Here is a 19811-nt window from a genome sequence, read left to right as displayed (position 1 = left end):
TAGTGCCATTCAGGAGAGATCACAAATAATTTTTCTTGTCCTCGCAGTATTATGGTCACCTCGATAATTTGAGAACTTCATAATACTCATTTAAAAGTTCAAATTAAGACTATCCCTGAGGACACACAGACATAATGTGTATTTCGAGAACACAAGTCATTTTGCTGCTGTTGCTGAGGAAACGCAATCCTGCTTGAATTGACTCTACTACTAATAATTAACCCTATGGCTTAGCTTTTCTCTGATTTCTACAGAGTTGAGCTTATAACAAATTTTATTCCAAATTTATTTCATCAGAGTCATTGCCTTAGCATATTCCTCAACATTGAGATACATTGTTTCCATTTTTAAGTAATACGATAAACAAACAAGCAAACCAAAATACCGAACTTTTAACAATCTATCGAGATATATTCTAGTGTTTGGTTTCTCATAATTCCAATTATTACATGACTCTTTCGGAGTTGCTTTAATTCATTCTGTAGTAGTCTGTCATCGCCAGCCATCACTAACCTTCCATACCTTAGGTTGGTAGCTTTTTATTTGAACATACCATTGTTTTTCAATTATAACCATCAACTGCATTATGTTCACCCGATACCAGTGTAGATCTTTCCACATAAAGTTCTGTCTATTAAAATAGTAAATTTGCTGTCACGCTTTTCTTTTAAGCATTCTGTGCTGTGTTCTGTTCGGTGTCAGTGTCTTTAGTTCTGATTTTTCTATTTTGTCCCTCTCCTTTTCCTTGACTTGTTAGTCTGATCCAACCTCTTCTACCTCATCTGATGATTATCAATATGTTATGGAAGCTAAACTACAAGAAATGATCTCCATACGTAGGAAGGTAGTCCTACTGGACTTTACTTTCTATTGCTAAATAGAATCCATCTAAGTTTTTCTTTTCATTTATTAAAATTATGTTACTTTTATTTATTGATAATCGACCATCTGTGCAGTTCAGTGCTTCAGGAGCTTAAGATTGGACAATGGCAGGTTTGTGTTCAAACCATGCACAGTCTGCATGTTACATTTGGCTGATTTCATTGCTCATAAATAACTCCAATGTTTTGCTGATGCTTGGATGTAACAGGCCTTTGTAGCTGACACATTTCAAGCAATGCTGTTCAGCTGCCTGTTTAACGAAAGTTTATTTTTGAAAACTACATTTGCGGTTGGTAGTAGCTTGCTTTACATTTTATTTCAGTTTATTTAGAGGAAATGTGTTCATCAAGTCTTACATGTCAGGTGCATTCTTCATATTTCTTAACAGGCTGAAGAGAGACATGGAAATATTGAAGAACGTATGAGACATCTGGAAGGTCAACTTGAAGAGAAAAATCAAGAACTTCAAAGAGTATGTCTATTAAGCACCTCTACCTCAATGATCAGTTTATGGATTTATATTCTACATACAAAAAAATGAACGTTTTTCATGATCACGGGTTGTATTTAAAAAGTTATGGATATGCCGTGTGCACTTTAAAGAAATTAAGTTTCTAACGATTTGATCAAAATCAATATAAAATTAAATCCATTTTTAAAACTACAGAAAATGTAAAAATAAACCCAGAGACTTATTTAATGATTTTATGTCAAATTTATTTATTTTTTCTTGCATGTAAGGCTAGGCAAAGAGAGAAAATGAATGAGGAGCACAACAAAAGGTTATCCGACACTGTGGACAGACTTCTGACTGAGTCCAATGAACGCTTACAGCTACACTTAAAGGAGAGAATGGCTGCTCTAGAGGAGAAGGTAACATGGCAGTAGAGCAGAACCACGTGAATATTTCACAGAGTTCTTGTGCTCACGTTTGTTTTATACCAGCTGGTCATTACATTGATCAGATGATTCACTGACTTTCCTTAATTAAAAAAAAAGAATGTTCTTAGAAGAGAATGAACAGTTTCTGTAAAAATGTATAAAATCAATTTTTATTTATTTTAATTTTTTATTTCTTTTTTATAAGATCGATTTTTAAATGAATAAAAATTATTTATAGTATATAAATTTTGCATATTAATATGATCATCTGAGACAATTGTGTTAAATGTGCTGCACTTTTGTGTTAAAAATTTTTCATTTGTCCTTTGGTATGCAAGGAAGAAGAGTGATAAGACAAAAATATATATGTTGGGGGTGTGCAAGGAAGCTTGTTTTGAATTATTCAAATGTTTTAAGTAACTGAATCTATCACTGGTCTAAAAGCCAGACTGTGGGTGAGCTTAATGTCAATCTCAGTACAGAATTGAGGCATGCAATATATCTAGCTACATTGTTTTTTTAAAAGTGCTTCTGTACAGTCTGCAATTTCATTCACATTTACATATGTCTCATTGACAGCAAGCAGCTTCCAAACCAGCAAGATTTATATGAGCTGGTTTCCAATTCCAAGGCATAAACAAAAGTAGAGGATAAAACCTAGGAGCACAAATCATTTTGGAAATTTAGATTGAATGCCAGCACTACTTAAGCTAGACATTTTCCCCTGCATCATCCAATAAACCAAAATAGAAAAAATAGGTTTCGATAAAATGTTAAAGTATTTTGATTAATTTACCCATTAGGGAGTCATAAGGCATGACTTCTTCCCATTCAACTCCAAATGCATGGACTATGCCAATTACTACACTCTTGGTTTAATTTAACTCTGTAAACTTGAAAACCATGCATGGTTTTAAATCACGCTTTGTAGTACTATAAGAACATTATAAAGCTTATAACAGTAATACTTGTATGGCAAGGCTTTTTAAAAAAATATCTATATGCAACTTATGTTCACATGTTATGATGTGTAACATCAGTTTTTTAAATCACTAAAATTTTGCTTTATTTCTCTAAAAAATTAACTATCACAGAAATTGATAATTCTGCATTTGAAATAGAATTCCAAAAATTGAACATTTAAAAAATGGACTGGGAGGAGTGGGGGAAAGGTGGGAAAATGGGAGATATCTGTAATACTATCAATAATAAAAATATATTAAAATAAATAAATAAAAAATATGATCTTATCTTTGCTTGTTTTTTCAGATAATAAAAATAATCTGAATTCTTTATCAACAATACCTCTGGACAATATTGACCTTTTTCTTATTTGAAGAGTAACCTAATTATTTCAAATTTTACAGTGACTGAGAGGATGCACACAGAAATATAAAGATAATATTCAGTCCATTTGTCAATTCAAATGTTACAAACAAAGTATCCCATTTAAAGTTGTATTTCTCAAAATGTTAAGGTGGAATGTTTAAAGGTTCCATTGAAACTTGGTTTTCAAGGAAATCAATAAATAAATGCAGAAAAAATTGATGAAGGTTCTTGAGTGATAAAAATAGTTTATATATTTAATTATTTTCTGTTTAGTTTGTTAATTATTTCTGTTTTTCTTTCCTCTTCTGTAGAATGTTTTAATTCAAGAATCAGAAACTTTCAGAAAGAATCTAGAAGAATCTCTACATGATAAGGTATTACGGAAACTTACATTTTGCCTATTTTTCTATTTTATATTGCTGAATGTTTTATAAAATAAATTTCAACAGAAATAATTTTAAGATGCCTTCTTTTAAAAACAATTTTAAATTTTATATTATACATACAAAGAGATTAGATATATTGGGAGAGCTTGATGAATTTTTACAAACTAAACACACTAAAAATCATCATTCTGGAAGCCCCCCTCTCATTAACATATAATCACTACTCAAATACTAAAGGGTAATCACTATCATGACTTCTTAAAGAAAAAAATTAATTTTTGACTTATTTGTGCTTTATATAAATGGAGTAAAAATGTATATATTTTGATTTCTTAAATAATAATAAGCATATGGTTCAGCTGGAATCATTACTCCAGTTGTAAGATATGTGGCAGAAGAAGAAGGTCAGAGCCACATTATGAAATGTTTAAAAAATTGTGATTGCTAATATATCTTTGGTGTCCTTGATTAGCCTGTAAAATTCTTGTTAGCAATTCTGTCCTAATTTTATTTTATTATTTGTCAGAAGGAAATGAATAGTATAAAATGACTAACTTTTGAAATGATCTATACATGTGTATTGAACAAAAGATGGAAGGATAGAAAGAGAGAAGGGAGAGAGAGAGAGGGAAAGAGGAAGTGAAGGAAATGAGAAGGAAGGATGGACAAAAGTATGGCATAAGAAAGGTATTTGAAAACTTAAAAGAATAAAGATAATAGTGAACAAGGAGATTAACCTGTGAATTTATGTACATACTAGAGGCCCAGTGCATGACATTCGTGCACTGGGCAGGGGTGGAGGGGCGTTCCTCAGCCTGGCCTGTGCCCTTTCACATTCCAGGAGGAGAGGGTGGACGGGGGGAAGTCAATGGGGGAAAAAGGAGACCTATGTAATACTATATGTAATACTTAAAAAAAACTTTTCGGTCTCACAGTCAGTGTGTACACAATCTCCGAAAAAATAGATCTACTAGAGCAGTATAATATGATGCTTAGAATATAACATCAGATTCTCTTTGAAGTAGTCGAGAATGTCTACATGGGGAGAGATGACATTTCTTCAGGCTCTAGAGGGCAGATATATCCTTATATAGAGAAGGGTAGGACAGAGAAGAGAGCCTCTGTAATAGCATAGAGAAAACAAAGATGGTTGATTTGCTGTATCATCAGAAGTTTGCTGAGACTGGTATGTGTGTAAAAATAACTAGATTTTGACCAGATTGTAAATTTTGGACTTGATCCTGTTATGCAGTATTATGTTATTCAAAACTCTGTGTGTTCCTGGCAAGATATCCAGAACCTACTCCCTCACCACCACCCTACCCAAGCCTTGTAGCATCAGCAATCTGCCTAAGCAGCCAGCAGTACTAATCACTCCATACTTCCCATCCTTGTTCATGTCAATTGCCAGAAGAAGCAAATTCATGTCATACTTCATTTCTGAATATCATCTCAAACAGACAAGCATATTTCCTAATCTAACCATATTTCCTATAACTCCTGAAATTTCTACTCAATTCTCTATAATGCATTATCAGCAAAATCCCCTGTGTACACAGCCTCTTCTCTCCATGTTTCTCTTCATCATTCTGATCTCTTAAATTTGAAGTTCATAGGCCTGTCCTTGGATTTCTTCTCTATGTTTAGTCCCTGGTGAACTCATATGATTTCATGGGTTTAAATACTACCTATAAATTGAGTACTTCAAAATTTAGATCTCCTACTGGGTTCCCTACCCCAAGGGAGTTCATATATGCAATAATCTACTTTTTTTAAAAAGAGTCTACTTAATATCTTTATTTAGACACATAAACAACTTAAACTTAACAGGTCAATCCCTTACATCACCACTTAATCTCACCATCACTGTCAGCAATCTTCTCAGTAAATCTTTCTCTTAGTTACTCAGGTTAAAAGCCTTGGAGTATTCTTCACCACATTCAGTCTAATAGCGAATTCTGTTCTATTTTCAAAATATGACCAAATTCCAGCCATACTCTCCATAACGCTATTGTTGTCCAAGCCATAATTCCCCTGCCTGTTTTTGGAAGAACACTAATAATTGCATTTCTTCCTTTCCTCCCAATCAATTCAAGTTCATGTTACAGCCATCAGAATGGTCATGCCACTTCTCTACTCAAAAATCCTCTAGTAATTTCCTGTCTCACTCAGAGTAAAGCCGAAGGCTCTAATGGTTTACAAGGCCATTCAGGACTACTCTTCTCAAACCTTGTAATCCTACTTTCTAAATTTATCGCATGTCTGCCTTTGTTGTTAACCTCCCCAATCCAGCCCCACTGGCCTCTTTGCTCACTACATATACTCCCACCAAGGGGCATTTGTACTTGCCGTTCCTTTTCTCTGCCATATCTTTTCATATAAGATATTCCAGTTTTTATAACTGCCTCCCTTTCTTCAGTTCTTTACTCAAATATCACTTTATTAAAGAGCCCTTCCATGTTTCTCCTGTTTTCTCCTTCCTACCAACATCCTTAAGACCATATTTGTTTATTGTGTTTTCTGCCAAATTATAAATTACATGAGAGCAGGAAATTTGTTAGTTTATTACTGTATCTTAGGTGCCTAGACACAAGAGGTTCTTAATGCATAATAGGGGAAATAACAAACAAATTAATTAATAAATATAAAAAGCAAAGGTTTAATTTTTTAAAGTATTGATCTAATCATACATCATTTTTTTAAATGATACATCCAACAGAAGAATATGTGGGGAAAAGATTGAAGGGAGCATCACCTCTGTGGAAGCTGGTAAAATATTCATAAAAGAGATAAAAAAGATGTAGGGTAGAACAGTGGTAGTAAGAATGAAAATAATAGATATGAGAAACTTTACAAAGTTCACATTGACAAAAAAATAGTGAAATGAGAAAAGAAGTATGAGTCAAGTAAAATGGCAAACACAGGACACCTAGAGAGGGAAAAAATAGCAATAGAAAACCCAGAAGGACACATTTAAACATCTATATAATAAAAGCCTAAGCGACCTTTATGGTGGAACAACCAGAACGACTGGTTGCTATGATCGCACTGGCCACCAGGGGACAGAAGCTGAATGCAGGAGCTGCCCCCTGATGGTCAGTGTGCTCCCACAGAGGGAGCACTGCTCAGCCAGAAGCCAGGCTCAGGGCTGGCGAGTGCAGCGGCAGTGGTGGGAGCCTCTCCCGCCTCCATGGCAGCACTAAGGAGCAGCAAGCTGAACGTTAAGGAGCAGTGAACAGACAGGCAGTAAGGAGCAAGAGGTCCTGGACTGCAAGTGGGCGCAGGCCAAGCTGAGGGACTCCCCCCCCTGCCCCCGCTCCAGTGCACGAATTCCATGCATAAGGCGTCTAGTTTATATTATAAAAATTATAATAATGAAAACAAAATTAAGTGCTTACATGAGCACTTAAATGCTATAAGACAACTCTTGATAAATTTTTAGTCTAAAATTGATAATGCCAATCTGAGAAAATTATCAGTTGCACAAATAATTGTACTATTATCAAACTGATAATTTAACTCATATTAAATGATTAATTTTTTCCTCATTCTTTTATTTCAACCTTCTTTCTCCTTCACCTATATATCTTTCTACCCTTATAGAATAATAGAAATCCTTCGCTGACTGCATAAATAGGACCTTTTCTTATTTTTTAAACCAGCTATGGTTTCAACTCTGTATTTTTAAGTGATGTAAACATAGCTGTCACAACCTTAGTATTCCTGGGGTTTTTTTAATTAAAAATTAATGAATTCCAGTAACTATAGATAATGTTTTGTTGATTTCTGCCGTTCACATTTTCATTACAAGGGGAAAAATCAGGCATGCTTTACTTTCATGATGAATAATTTTTAATAAAATTATATCCACCAGTTTTTTCATTTTTAAAAACCCACTAAACTTGGTGGCTAGCTTGGTTTATCATAATTGAGTCTTGGTATTATTGGTATTTGTATATCATTTAAGTAACACTTCTTTGATTTTTAGGAAAGATTAGCAGAAGAAATTGAAAAGCTGAGATCTGAACTTGACCAATTGAAAATGAGAACTGGCTCTTTAATTGAACCCACAATATCAAGGTAACATTAAATTAAAAGCTTATCTGCAGTTGACTAAAAACCAATATGAATCTCCTTATGGTTAATATCTCCTCAAATAAAATAGACAAATACATGTATCTCCTATTGCCTAGCCATTGCCTTATTTTGCCTCCTCACCAATTTAGTTTCTACATTCCAAAATAATTGTATAATTTATAAATCCTTTCTGCAGATATGCAATAAATTTGAATTCACTACCTTTCATATTCTGCATTTATTATATAGATATAAGATGTAAAAGGAATATTAAATGAAGAAATGAACTGTATGGTAGATTACATCTCATTCCAGGAAGAAGTATCAGCTCTTTTCTCTACATGCAGAAATATTTTCAATGCTTAATGTTATTGAAGAAATATCATTGATTATGGTCATTCATATTCAAAGAGCATATAACTATTTTGGTAAAGTAATTGCAAATAAAGAGGAAAAGCAAAATTATATTTGCTAAAGAATTCAAGTTAATTTAGCTTTACTTATCTAAAGCTAAGCTTGACTCAATACCTAATCTTTAAAAAAGAAGCAATGAGACAATTGTTTCTCTCTAGATAGACTTCAATAATTCATGGATAAGTTTCTTTTTTGCTTAGAGACTTTTATTCAAATTCTATAAGAAACCCTAGAAGGGCTCACTCATTTAATCATTTATTTATTAAGCAATACAATGACATCAGCTATTTGAAACTTTTGACACCACAGATTTCTAGATGTTCATGTTTCATGGTCATACGTTTATATTAAGAATATTAGTTTCATGAGGGCTGAAGCTAATATTCTTAATATTTTCTCTCTAATTACTACAATTTCAGCACCTTAAAAAAACTGCCATATAATGTGCTTTCAATTGATATTGTTGAATGAATGAATATCTGGTAAAGGATTTTTCAGATGTTCAGATGACAAATCCAAATTTAAAAAAAAAATTCTAAAGGAGATTATATTTGTCAGTATAGGTACCAATGAAACATTCAGTATTTTGAGTATTTCTCAAACACATTTCTGTAGACATAAATACATCTAAATACATCCAATTTTTTTAAATGGGTAGGTCTTTAATTTAGAAAATCATGCTTATTTTAAAGAAAGTATTCTGACTCTGAATCAAAATTAATTCAGTTCCATGTGTTCATATGGCAATGATGATTATGATGATGGAGAAGGAAAAAAAGAGCTGATAAATAGCAAAGGTGTAAATACAGAGAATGAACATTATTAAATTAACAAATTAAATGTATTTTAATAGTATCCTATGGGCATTTCATTGTCTTTTTTACTTTCAATCTTAGGAATGCAGAGTTCTAGCGTTGTTGTCTAAAAGTTCACTGCCGCAGTGAATCATCATGGGCCACCTAACAATGTGACATTTATTCACAACTACAGAACAACACAGTACAACTTTCCTCTATGCTGCAGACTGTAGTAGAAATAACACTACAGCAAGCATTCTTAGTTTCAGATATACAATTACTAGCTCTTTGATTTTGAAAAACCCATTTCCTTACAAAGGTTCTAATTTTGTATATATTTTGCATGAGTTATATATAAAATACTGTTTTTCTGACAATCTCACAAGCTTACATTGCAGGTAAAATGAAAAGTAATCAAAGGGGTTTTGTGAACAGTAAATCACACCAAAATTTTAAAGTATTATAAGAATTATTAAGCTAAGCTGATGGAATTTATAGTAAGTTACAGTATAATCAAATATTTATTAAATAGCAATTATTTGTTGGACAGCCATGCTTTTGAGTGCACGTAATTAAGAAAGAAACAATGAAGAAAACAGATGGTGCATGATAACTTCATCAACTTGTGTTTGACCTTCCAGTTGAGGAGGTAGGAAGAGATGAGCTAAAGTTAGTGATTATCTATCTACACTAATAAAAGACAAACATGCAAATTGACCATACCTTCGCTACACCTTAAGCCATGCCCACCAGCCAATCAGAGCGACTATATGCAAATTAACTCAACCAGATTGCTGTTGGCAGCCACGGAGCTGGAGCAAGCAGGAGGCTTGGTTGCTCCAGTGATGGAGGAAGCCAAACTTCCCACCTGCCATGGCCGGCTCTGAGCTCTACTCAAGGCAACAAAGTTTCCATTATAGAAGATAAATAAACCCCAGATACCTGCTTTCAGCCTGCCGTGGCCACGGAGCTGGAGTGAGCAGGAGGCTTGGGTTGCCCCTGATGATGGAGGAAGCCAAGCTTTCCGACTGCCCTGGCAGGCTCTGAGCTCCACTCAAGGCTACAAAGTTTCCATTATAGAAGGTAAATAAATCCCAGAATAAAAAAAAAAAAGGAGAGGCTGGAAGCTTACGTCACTGGGGGGCTTGGCCAGCCTGAAAACGGCCCTCATCCCCTCACTCAGACTGGCCAGGCACCCCAGTGGGGACCCCCACCCTAAAGAAGGTGTGGCCATCTTGAATACAGCCATCAGCCCCTCACCCAGGCTGACCAAACCTCCATCTTGTGAAGGTCCCCACTGAGGAGGGCTTGACCAGCCTTCAAACAGCCATAAGCCCTCACCCTCGCTAGCCAGGCACCCCACTGGGGACCTCCACCCTGAAGGGGGTGTGACCAGCTTGCAAACAGCCATCAGCCCCTCACCCAGGCTGGCCAGGCACCCGAGTGGGGATCCCCACCCTGAAGGGGACTTGGGCAGCCTGAAAACAGCCCTCAGCCCCTCACCCAGGCTGGCCAGGAACCCCAGAGGGACCCGCACCCTGATCCAGGACACCCTTCAGGGCAAACCAGCCGGCCCCCACCCATGCACCAGGCTTCTATCCTATATAATAAAAGGGTTATATGCAAATTGACCCTAACAACAGAACGACTTGTAATGACTGGTCACTATGACACACACTGACCACCAGGGGGCAGATGCTCAATGCAGGAGCTGTCCCCTGGTGGTCAGTGCGATCCCACAGGGGGAGCTCTGCTCAGCCACAAGCCAGGCTGATGGCTGCCAGCACAGCAGTGGTGGTGGGAGCCTCTCCCGCCTCCTCAGCAGTGCTAAGGATGTCCGACTGCAGCTTAGGTCTGCTCCCTGCTAGTAAGTGGACATCCCCCGAGGGCTGCCGGGCTGCCAGAGGGATGTCTGATTGCCAGCTTAGGCCCAGTCCCCCGGGGTGCAGGCCTAAGCCAGCAAGTGGACATCCTCCGAGGGGTCCCACACTGCAAGAGGGCATAGGCTGGGCTGAGGGACCCCCCCCCCCTGAGTGCACAAATTTTTGTGCACTGGGCCTCTAGTATATATATAAAAGCCTAAGCGACCTTTGCAACCAAAAGACCGGAATGACTGGAACCACTGGTCAAACAGTCGCTATGACACACACTAACCACCAGGAGATAGACACTCAATGCAGGGGCTGCCCCCTGGTGGTCAGTGTGCTCCCACAGCCAATCTCCTACAGCCGCCCCCCACCCCCCCACCCCTGGCTGGCCAGCCTCCTGAGGCCCCTCCCCCCTGCCTGGCCAGCCTCCCAATAGGTCTCAATTGCCGGCCAGGCCAAGTGACTCCACCTATACATGAATTCGTTAACCGGGCCTCTAGTCCGTAACTAATATCCTCTACTAGTATCTCATCTGAGAAGAAAGTAAAATAAGTAGCAGAGTGTCTGGAGACAACCTGATTTGGCTGAACTCTGAAGAAAGGGTAAGATGAGGATAATTAGGACAATAGAGGACACTCTAGGACAGAGGTGGGCAAACTTTTTGACTCGAGGGCCACAATGGGTTCTTAAACTGGACCGGAGGGCCGGAACAAAAGCATGGATGGAGTGTTTGTGTGAACTAATATAAATTCAAAGTAAACATCATTACATAAAAGGGTACGGTCTTTTTTTTTTAGTTTCAAACGGGCCGGATCCGGCCCGCGGGCCGTAGTTTGCCCACGGCTGCTCTAGAAGCAGATGGATGGATTACTGGTTTACTCTAAGAAAATTCATATTTGATTTATATATGGACATTTTTTTGTGAGATAATGTGCAAGAGTTACAGGAAATTCCGGAGTGAAAAAAACACAAGGGTTCCTTGTCTACATGAATTGGTGACTGTAGATGCACTTTTAACTTAAACCTCCTAGTATGTCTCAAAATAATGTACAGAACATGATTAAAATTTTAAATATATAGAAATATTACCTTTGTTAGAGAACTAGCTCACAGAATGAATAAAAGGAAAGAGGTGAGCAGTAACCTTCTTAGATCAAGTGTAAGCAATGGGCTCTTCTATGATTGCTCTTGTCTCAGGCCTCAGGTTATTTCAAGGTCAATTAAACATTTTTTTACTTACCAGACACTGTGGTATTACAGACAGAGTGATGATGGTGGTGAAGAGGACACATTCCAGATGGGAAATAGAGGAATAATGGTTTGAGGACCATTTTAATGGAAGGAATATGAGGAGTTAAAATAGCATATGACAATGGGACTTTTAAACTGAGACTTTAAGAATGCTAACCATGTAAATGTGTGACGAGACTGTTTTCAAAGGCTCAGAAACAAAAGAAAGTGTGAGTTGTTGAGGGAATTGAAAGTCAGTACAGCTAGATGGAGAAATACAGACAGTAGTTAGAAGTGAAGCTGTAAATTCATTGTAGAGGGCCTTTTAAGGACACTGAAGATCTTTAAGCTGGTTGTCAGTGGGACCAGGTCTGTATTTTGTTTCATGTTTTTATAAATGACTTAGAGTTGAGAGATAAAACAACAAAAAATACTCCTAGGATGATATCATAATTTTAGAAAATCCACTCTAATGCCCAAAGAGGCATTATCCTAAGTACCACAGGCAAAAGGCACATAGAATGTTCTGAGCTGGTTTGGAATGTATTATAATCAATTTCATTCATTATCTTACCAGACATTTATTAGGTATTTAATTAATCCTTGAGCATATAATGGTGATGAAAATATATTTGTCTGTCAAATAGATAAATACTAAGATTTTTACCATTTACAACCATGGCCTTCTTGGTTAGTTTTTATATATGATTAATCCACAATAAAAATATAATTTGCTTAAGTCTCACATTCACAGCTGTAAAAAACAATCTCTGTCCTCTATTTTGGGGATGATTCCTTAATTCATTTGCTTTAACGTCCTATTTGGCAAAACAAGGGCTTGCATCAGCCTGGTCAGTATCTTCTAATGTTATAAACACTCAGACTTCACCTAACCTCTTTTATCTAATCTGGCCTAATATTTGGCAATGCTCCATTCACAAAGAGACCTAGGGGCAAAAACATAGATCAGCAAGAGTCCCAAGTTCCAGAGTAAACAGAACTTTAAGTATATTTGCTACTGATAATAAATCATTTTGTAGGACAGCATGTTGCCACTGTTATCATTATTATTATAGTAATAAACTGAATTTGCTGCAAATCTCCATATAAATAATGTTCATGGAGAAACTTTTACTGCACTTTAATTAGAATGTACTTTATTATCATGCTTATTGAAGAACAGTGTGCCAATATTTTCCAATTGGAATGTTCCAACTGTTTCATCCGTAAGTAGATTTCAAAATCAGATGTGATCATCAAAATATTTTTCTTTATTTTTAATGAATGTCTTATTAAAAGCTAAAAAAATTATTTGGGTGATATATCCTACTTTATTACAAAATAACTTTAACCTTGGGTCAATCTGATTTTACGCATTTTTTGTTGATTTTCTAAGTTGAAAAATAGAATGTTAAAAAAAAAAGAGAATTCTGGGACCCCAAAAGTTTACTTTTTTTCTGTTATATTAATGAGAAATGCTTAAAACAAATACAGTAACAAATAGCATATATTGGGATATCCACTAAACAGCTCAAACTAAATATAGAATTGCCAGAATTTAAGCCTCAGGATCTTGGCTGGCGATCTTAACATGTTTTGTTGTCCCACCACATTTGAAAATAATAATTAATGAACAGAAAGGCTTTTTATATTCTAAAAAGAGAAAATTCAGTCGACCTTCAGGAAGGAACCTGAGGCCAGAATTTCTGACATAAGCCTCTGGAGCAGAGGTCCTCAAACTTTTTAAACAGGGGGCCAGTTCACTGTCCCTCAGACATTCCACACATTCGCACTGTGGGCCCGGGACGAGTTGGCTGCTAAGCAGGACAGGCAGCAGCGGCAAAAACACCCGGCGGGCCGGATAAATGTTTTCGGCGGGCCGCATGTGGCCCACGGGCCGTAGTTTGAGGACCCCTGCATCTGGAGTGACCTCAGAGGGTCAGGACAATTCATCAGTTTTCTTTCTTGAAGTTTATTTATTTCCTTGAGGCTTTATTGCCAATTAAGAAGTGGATAGTGATTTGCTGATAAGTTTAACTTTGGCGATTGACTATATTTCATATTTTTCATTTCTTCCAGGACTCATCTGGACCCCTCTGCTGAGTTGCGCTATTCCGTTGGATCCCTCGTGGACAGCCAGTCTGACTACAGAACCACTAAAGTAATAAGAAGGCCACGGAGAGGCCGCATGGGCGTGAGAAGAGATGAGCCAAAGGTTAAACTTTTTATTTCAAGTCTCTGATGGTTTTAAGTAAATATGCTATTCCATTTTGGACAGAATTTTAATAAGGAGAAGATTTAAAATGCTAACATTTTTATTAGTGTGACATATGCCATGCTTTAAAAACAATAACAAACCTGAAACCCCTACTGTATGCCAGAAGTTCAACTAAGCATTTCCCATGCATTTATCCACATAATTTTATGAAGTGGGTACTATTTTTATGCTAACTTAAGATATAAAAATATTGAAGTTCAGAAATTTTTTGTTCAATTACACAGCCAGCAAAGTAATAGAATCAAAACATGAGCTTATGTTTGCATCGTTTTAAATTCCATGCTTCTATCCATTATGCTATTTTGCCAAACAAATGTATTTTTTGTTTGCTTGGGCCCCTAAGCAATGGCATTCATACTGTTGATTAAAATTAATTAAATATTTTAATTGTAATTACTACTTTAAAAACACTTTGAGGAAAATTAACACAGAGTATTGAAGGTGTTTGGGGAGAATTGTCCATGATCAACTGCAGTGCCAGCCTTGCATTCACTCAATAACTTCAACTTTGTAAGCTATGCGTGTTCAGTAAGTATGTAGTTCCATTTGGTAGAGAACATAATTCCTTTGTGCCCTAAGTATATTTGTTCTCCCCAACCACTTGTATGTGTCTAAAATACTACATAACCTACTTGTCTTTATTTGTACAAACCCTTTCTTTTCTTTTCTTTTTTAACACTTGGTTTTTTTAATTGGTACCTATGTGTCATGTACAAATTCATCCCTCATAAAAGGCAATCAGTATCTGTTGAATGGATAGATAAATAAACAAATGAAGAATAAAGTAAGTTCATCTTAGTTCATTTCTCATTTTAATGAAAAATAAATCAATACTACTCAGTGCCAAAACAATTTGTGAAATAAAAGCTAATTCAGGTTTTCAAATCTTAAATAAATGCTCAAGGCAATATCATTATATCATCACAAAGATTGAAAAAAAATTAAAACAGCAGAAAACTCTAGAACCTCAGTTTTACTCCCAAACCTCTCATACTTTGAGATTACAGCTTCGAAAACACTGGTCTCTTGGTTACTCAGGACTCTCATTCACATGAGATTGTATTATATCAGTTAAAACATTGGTATGCCTTGGGCTTAAAAGAAATCAATCAGGCATTTGAGTAGAGCAGAGCAGTGGAAATGAAATGAAATTACTTTGCAATATTTTTAATAGTATTTATTTCAATTTATGTAAATGATGTTGGGGAGAGAATTCATGTATAATTTTCTGTGTAATAATATTAGTATTCTGAGTCTGTAATACAAAAGTGTAGATAAGATGAATTAGTACAAGAAATGGGCATGCTTGAGTACAAGTCAGTAGAAAGGGTTAATTCGTAAAAAAGGAGAAATGTTACAAACACAAATGCTTTAAAGTAATTCTTACCTCAGTTTGGGGTTGAGCTAGATATCATGGGGAAGTTTAACATAAAATGCCAACGAGTTATTTTATTGAACCAATACATTGGAATGTTAATAATCAACTCAGCTTTTGCCAAGTAATATATAAAAGCATGTGTGCTTTTGTATTGTTTTTCAGAATATTGCTTTGAAAGTGAATAATGTTATCAATACTATAATTGTTCACCATTCAGGTGAAATCTCTTGGAGATCATGAGTGGAATAGAACTCAGCAAATCGGAGTGCTAAGCAGCCACCCTTTTGAAAGTGACACAGAAATATCTGATATTGATGATGATGACAGAGAAACAATTTTTAGCTCAATGGATCTTCTCTCTCCAAGTGGTCATTCTGATGCCCAGACTCTAGCTATGATGCTTCAGGAACAATTGGATGCTATCAACAAAGAAATCAGGTGAGTTCAGTTATTCTGGTGGTAATAACTAGAAGACCTGGACATTAAAAATATGATCATCATATCAAAAGCATTGGCATCAACTGGGAGGGTATTGAAACTGCAGAATGTCATACCTCACTCCACATCTACTGATTCAGAATGGCATTTTCACACCATCCCTTGGATGTCTGTATATATCCTATATAAAATTAGGGCAGCTTTTGTAAGGAACATACATGAAGCATACAGACATGATATGAGGGGGTTATGAAAGAATGAGGTAAAGATAAAATCTTCTCCAATGATTTCAAAGCACTTTTTAAATTTAAATTTACTATTTAAATGGTATTGGTGGTGATAAGATACGTTATCAAGGTACAGCTAACACTGCGGTAAAGCTACTAAATAGCGTGCAAATTCATGTGCAGCCAGCTCCTTAAAAGTATTTAGACATTGGTGTGAAATTAACCATGACTGAATTATTTCAAAATAGATATTTAAAAAGGTATCTAGGTAATGGATGATTTTAAAAGAGTAGAATAGAAATTGTACAACTTAACATTCAAATATTGAGAAATATCACTATGATCATTTAAATTTTAAGTTATGTATTTTCTTGAATTCCGATGATATCCATCGTCTGTTTCTATTATTCCTTTGATTAATCCCAGTGAAGAACCTTATTGTGTCAGGTGGATTTGTTTTCCTTCAAACTAGGAAACTATTCTTCATTTGTTTTTTTCAACGGATGAGCAATTTTTACTATTTTGAACAATGCCTTTCTTTGTTCTTTCTGACTCTAGCTTTAATCTGTTGACCTCCTACTTTGATTCAAATTTACCTCGTTCGCCACTATCATCACCATATTGTACATTATGGTAGTTTCTCATCTGGATGACAATAATAGTTTTACCTGGTTTCTTTGTAGTATTTGGATTTCCAAGCTAGTTCAAACTGACACTGCAGCCAGAGCAGACTTTTTAAAACCCAAATGTGCTTATGTACTTTCCTTGTTAATTAAGCCCTTCAGTTTCTCTTAAGATAAAGATGAGAATTATTTGATGGTCTGCAATGCCCCATCTACTTCAGCATTCTCTTGCCTTCACCTGTCCTAGTTCATGTTCCATTATACCAGTACATGACTTCCTGTTCATCTATTCCCTTTGTTGTGGCTGTTCTTTTCTTCTGGAATATTCTCCTCAATCCACACTGTTCTACCCTAACTCTTCACCCACTTTATACTACTCACCATGAACATCTCGCCATCAGTTCTGTCCTTCAGTTCACTTTTCGGTCCTTTAGGTTTTTTTTCCACTAGATCATACGTTATATAAGAGCTAGGAGGTATATCTGGTTTTGCTCCTGCTTTATTTCCAAAACTTAGCACTTTGCTTGATAAATAGAAAGTGCTTCATAAATATTTGTTTATTATAAATAGAAAAATATATAAAACATGAATTCCAAATAAATAACACTTCCTGATGCTGTGCAGCTAATGGTTGAATTCACTATTAAATAGATTAAAAATCAAGTATGCACCCTTGTGATATTTGTTTTCACACACACACACACACACAAAAACATACACATGCTCCCAATAACATGTTATGTCCCTCCAGGGACTCAGCTTTCTTGCATTAGGGTAGAAATTCCCAGTAACAATCGTGGCCTAGACTAATTAAGTTGATACCCAAATAGTAAATTCAAACTATTGTCTTTTAATATGTTCATCACTACCCCCCTTAATGTAGAGTAAAATAGTTGCTGACTGTAAGACATTAAGAAATACATAAAATTTGAGTACATAGCAACATTTAAAAGAAATAGGCACCTTAATATAAACTGTGGTATTATGCTAACAGTAATTGGAATTTATCTCTGGTTAGAATTTTTCTTCTTTCACAAATTAATTATCTCACAAAATATTTTTATTTTAAATCCTCTTCTCTGGCTTCTTACTGTTCACTGATTCTCTTTTTTATAATTTATTTTTTAAATATATATATTTTTATTGATTTCAGAGAGGAAGGGAGAAGAAGAGAGAGATAGAAACATCAATGATGAGAGAGAATCATTGATGGGCTGCCTCCTGCATGCCCCCTACTGGGGATCAAGCCTGCGAACTGGGCATGTGCCCTTACTAGAAATCAAACTCCTGGCTCATAGGTCAATGCTCAACCACGGAGGCTCATTCACTGGACTCACTGATTCTCTTAATGAGAGAGATCAAATTACTTTAAACTCATTTATCACTGGAATAGTCATTAATCTGTTCATCTATAGTTAGCTACTATTGGTCCAATTTACTTTTGTCATTTTATTTATTCATTCAGCTTGTCTATGATTCCTATGAGAATCCCTTCCCAACACACTAGGACATTTTAAAGGGAATCTATTTTGTTATTTCATTTGCTTTCCACGTTTACATCAAGATTAGAAAGATCAATGAATTGACATTTATTTTTTTCCAAATAAATTGAACAACAAGGCAACATTCGATTTTTGTTTGACTAAACTTTGATTTGCCTCTTATTCAACTTATTTCTCTAGGTTTGACTCTCCTTTACAATTAATAGGATACTAGAGTTAATAACAACAAGTTCTTTGTATAACAGAACCACATCACCAGATTTTTCTGAAGTCATTATGCACCAATCATTTTAAATGTACAAAAAAATTCATTTTTTAAGAGGGGTGAGTTTTTCCATTGTCTTGTGTTTAACGCATTAATGATGCTATACTCTGATACTTGATAAAGCCTTTATTTTAGATTCTGATCTTTGACTCAAGTTAAAGTGCACCCATGAAAATAAACTTCAAAGTAACAGAAGTTAATTCTTTATGTAAGTAAAAATTATAACTAAGATAAAATGTTCTTTTTAATATTTTTATTGACTGTATTTGTTTAGAGCAGTTTAGGATTCACAGCAAATTTAACTGAGGTGGAAGCACAGAGATTTTCCCATATTTCCTCTGACTCCATACATGCATATTCTTCCCCATAATCAATATCCTCCCTCACAGTAGTATGTTTATTACAACTAATGAACCTAAATTGATACATCATATTCACCAAAAGTCCATAGTTTATGTTATCATTTATTCTTGCTGTTGTGCATTCTATGTGTTTGGAAGAATGTAGAATGACATCTACCTATCAATATGGTATCAAAGACTATTTTCGCTGCCTTAAAATCTGCTGTGTTCTGCCTATTCATCCTTCTCCCCATCCCAAAACCTGGCAACCACTGCTCTTTTTACTGTCTCCATAGTTTTGCCTTTTCCAGAGTGCCATATAGTTGTAATCATATAATATGTAGCCTTTTCAGATTGGCTTCTTTCATTTAGTCATATGCATTTCATGTTCTCCTATGTCTTTTCATGCCTTGACAGCTCATTTCTTTTTAGTGCTAATATTCCAGTTTATTTATCCATTTACCTATTGAAGGACATCTTGGTTGCTTCAAAGTTTTGGCAACCCTGTATAATAAAGAGGTAACATGCAAATTAACCCTTGTGCCCTCACAAGATGGCTGCCTACAACCAGGCCAGCAGGGGGGTTAGTGAGGGACGACCAAATGACTGAACAGCAGGGGGCGATCAGGCCAGCAAGGGGGCCGTGAGGGCAACCAGGCTGGCAGGGAGGCCAGTTGGGGGCAACCAGGCTGGCGGGGGGGGGGGGCAGTAAGAGGCGTCCAGGCCAGCCGGGGGGGCGTTTAGGGGTTACCACGACAGGGGGGGGGGTGTGTGATTGGTTAAACCCAGCCGGGAAGGGGGGGGTTTTGGGCCAATTATCGCCAAGGGGTCATAGGGGCAATAAGGGCTGGTGAGGGGAGTTGGGGACCCATTCTGGATGGGGGTCATAAAATG

At 36.1% G+C, this 19811-nt stretch overlaps 1 protein-coding gene across 8 annotated transcripts in view; it reads left to right on the top strand.

Annotated features, from left to right (window-relative positions):
- Nucleotides 1-19811, top strand: part of PPFIA2 (PTPRF interacting protein alpha 2) — a 460535-nt gene that overhangs the window by 360956 nt on the left and 79768 nt on the right. For 7 of the 8 annotated variants that reach the window (XM_006083971.3, XM_014451455.2, XM_006083973.3 and 4 more), the window contains 6 exons: nt 1271-1354; nt 1624-1755; nt 3405-3467; nt 7468-7559; nt 13945-14080; nt 15739-15959. In XM_006083971.3, the coding sequence (XP_006084033.1) occupies nt 1271-1354; nt 1624-1755; nt 3405-3467; nt 7468-7559; nt 13945-14080; nt 15739-15959 (728 nt within the window). Of the gene's footprint in view, nt 1-1080; nt 1176-1270; nt 1355-1623; nt 1756-3404; nt 3468-7467; nt 7560-13944; nt 14081-15738; nt 15960-19811 lie in introns of those variants that run through there. The other variant, XM_023749726.1, reaches the window with a different exon arrangement.

This window comes from Myotis lucifugus, unplaced genomic scaffold (assembly GCF_000147115.1).
Source record: "Myotis lucifugus unplaced genomic scaffold, Myoluc2.0 scaffold_9, whole genome shotgun sequence".
Taxonomy (NCBI): Eukaryota; Metazoa; Chordata; class Mammalia; order Chiroptera; family Vespertilionidae; genus Myotis; species Myotis lucifugus.
The sequence above is the reverse complement of the archived record's forward strand: the minus strand, read 5'-3'. Positions and strand labels throughout refer to the sequence as shown.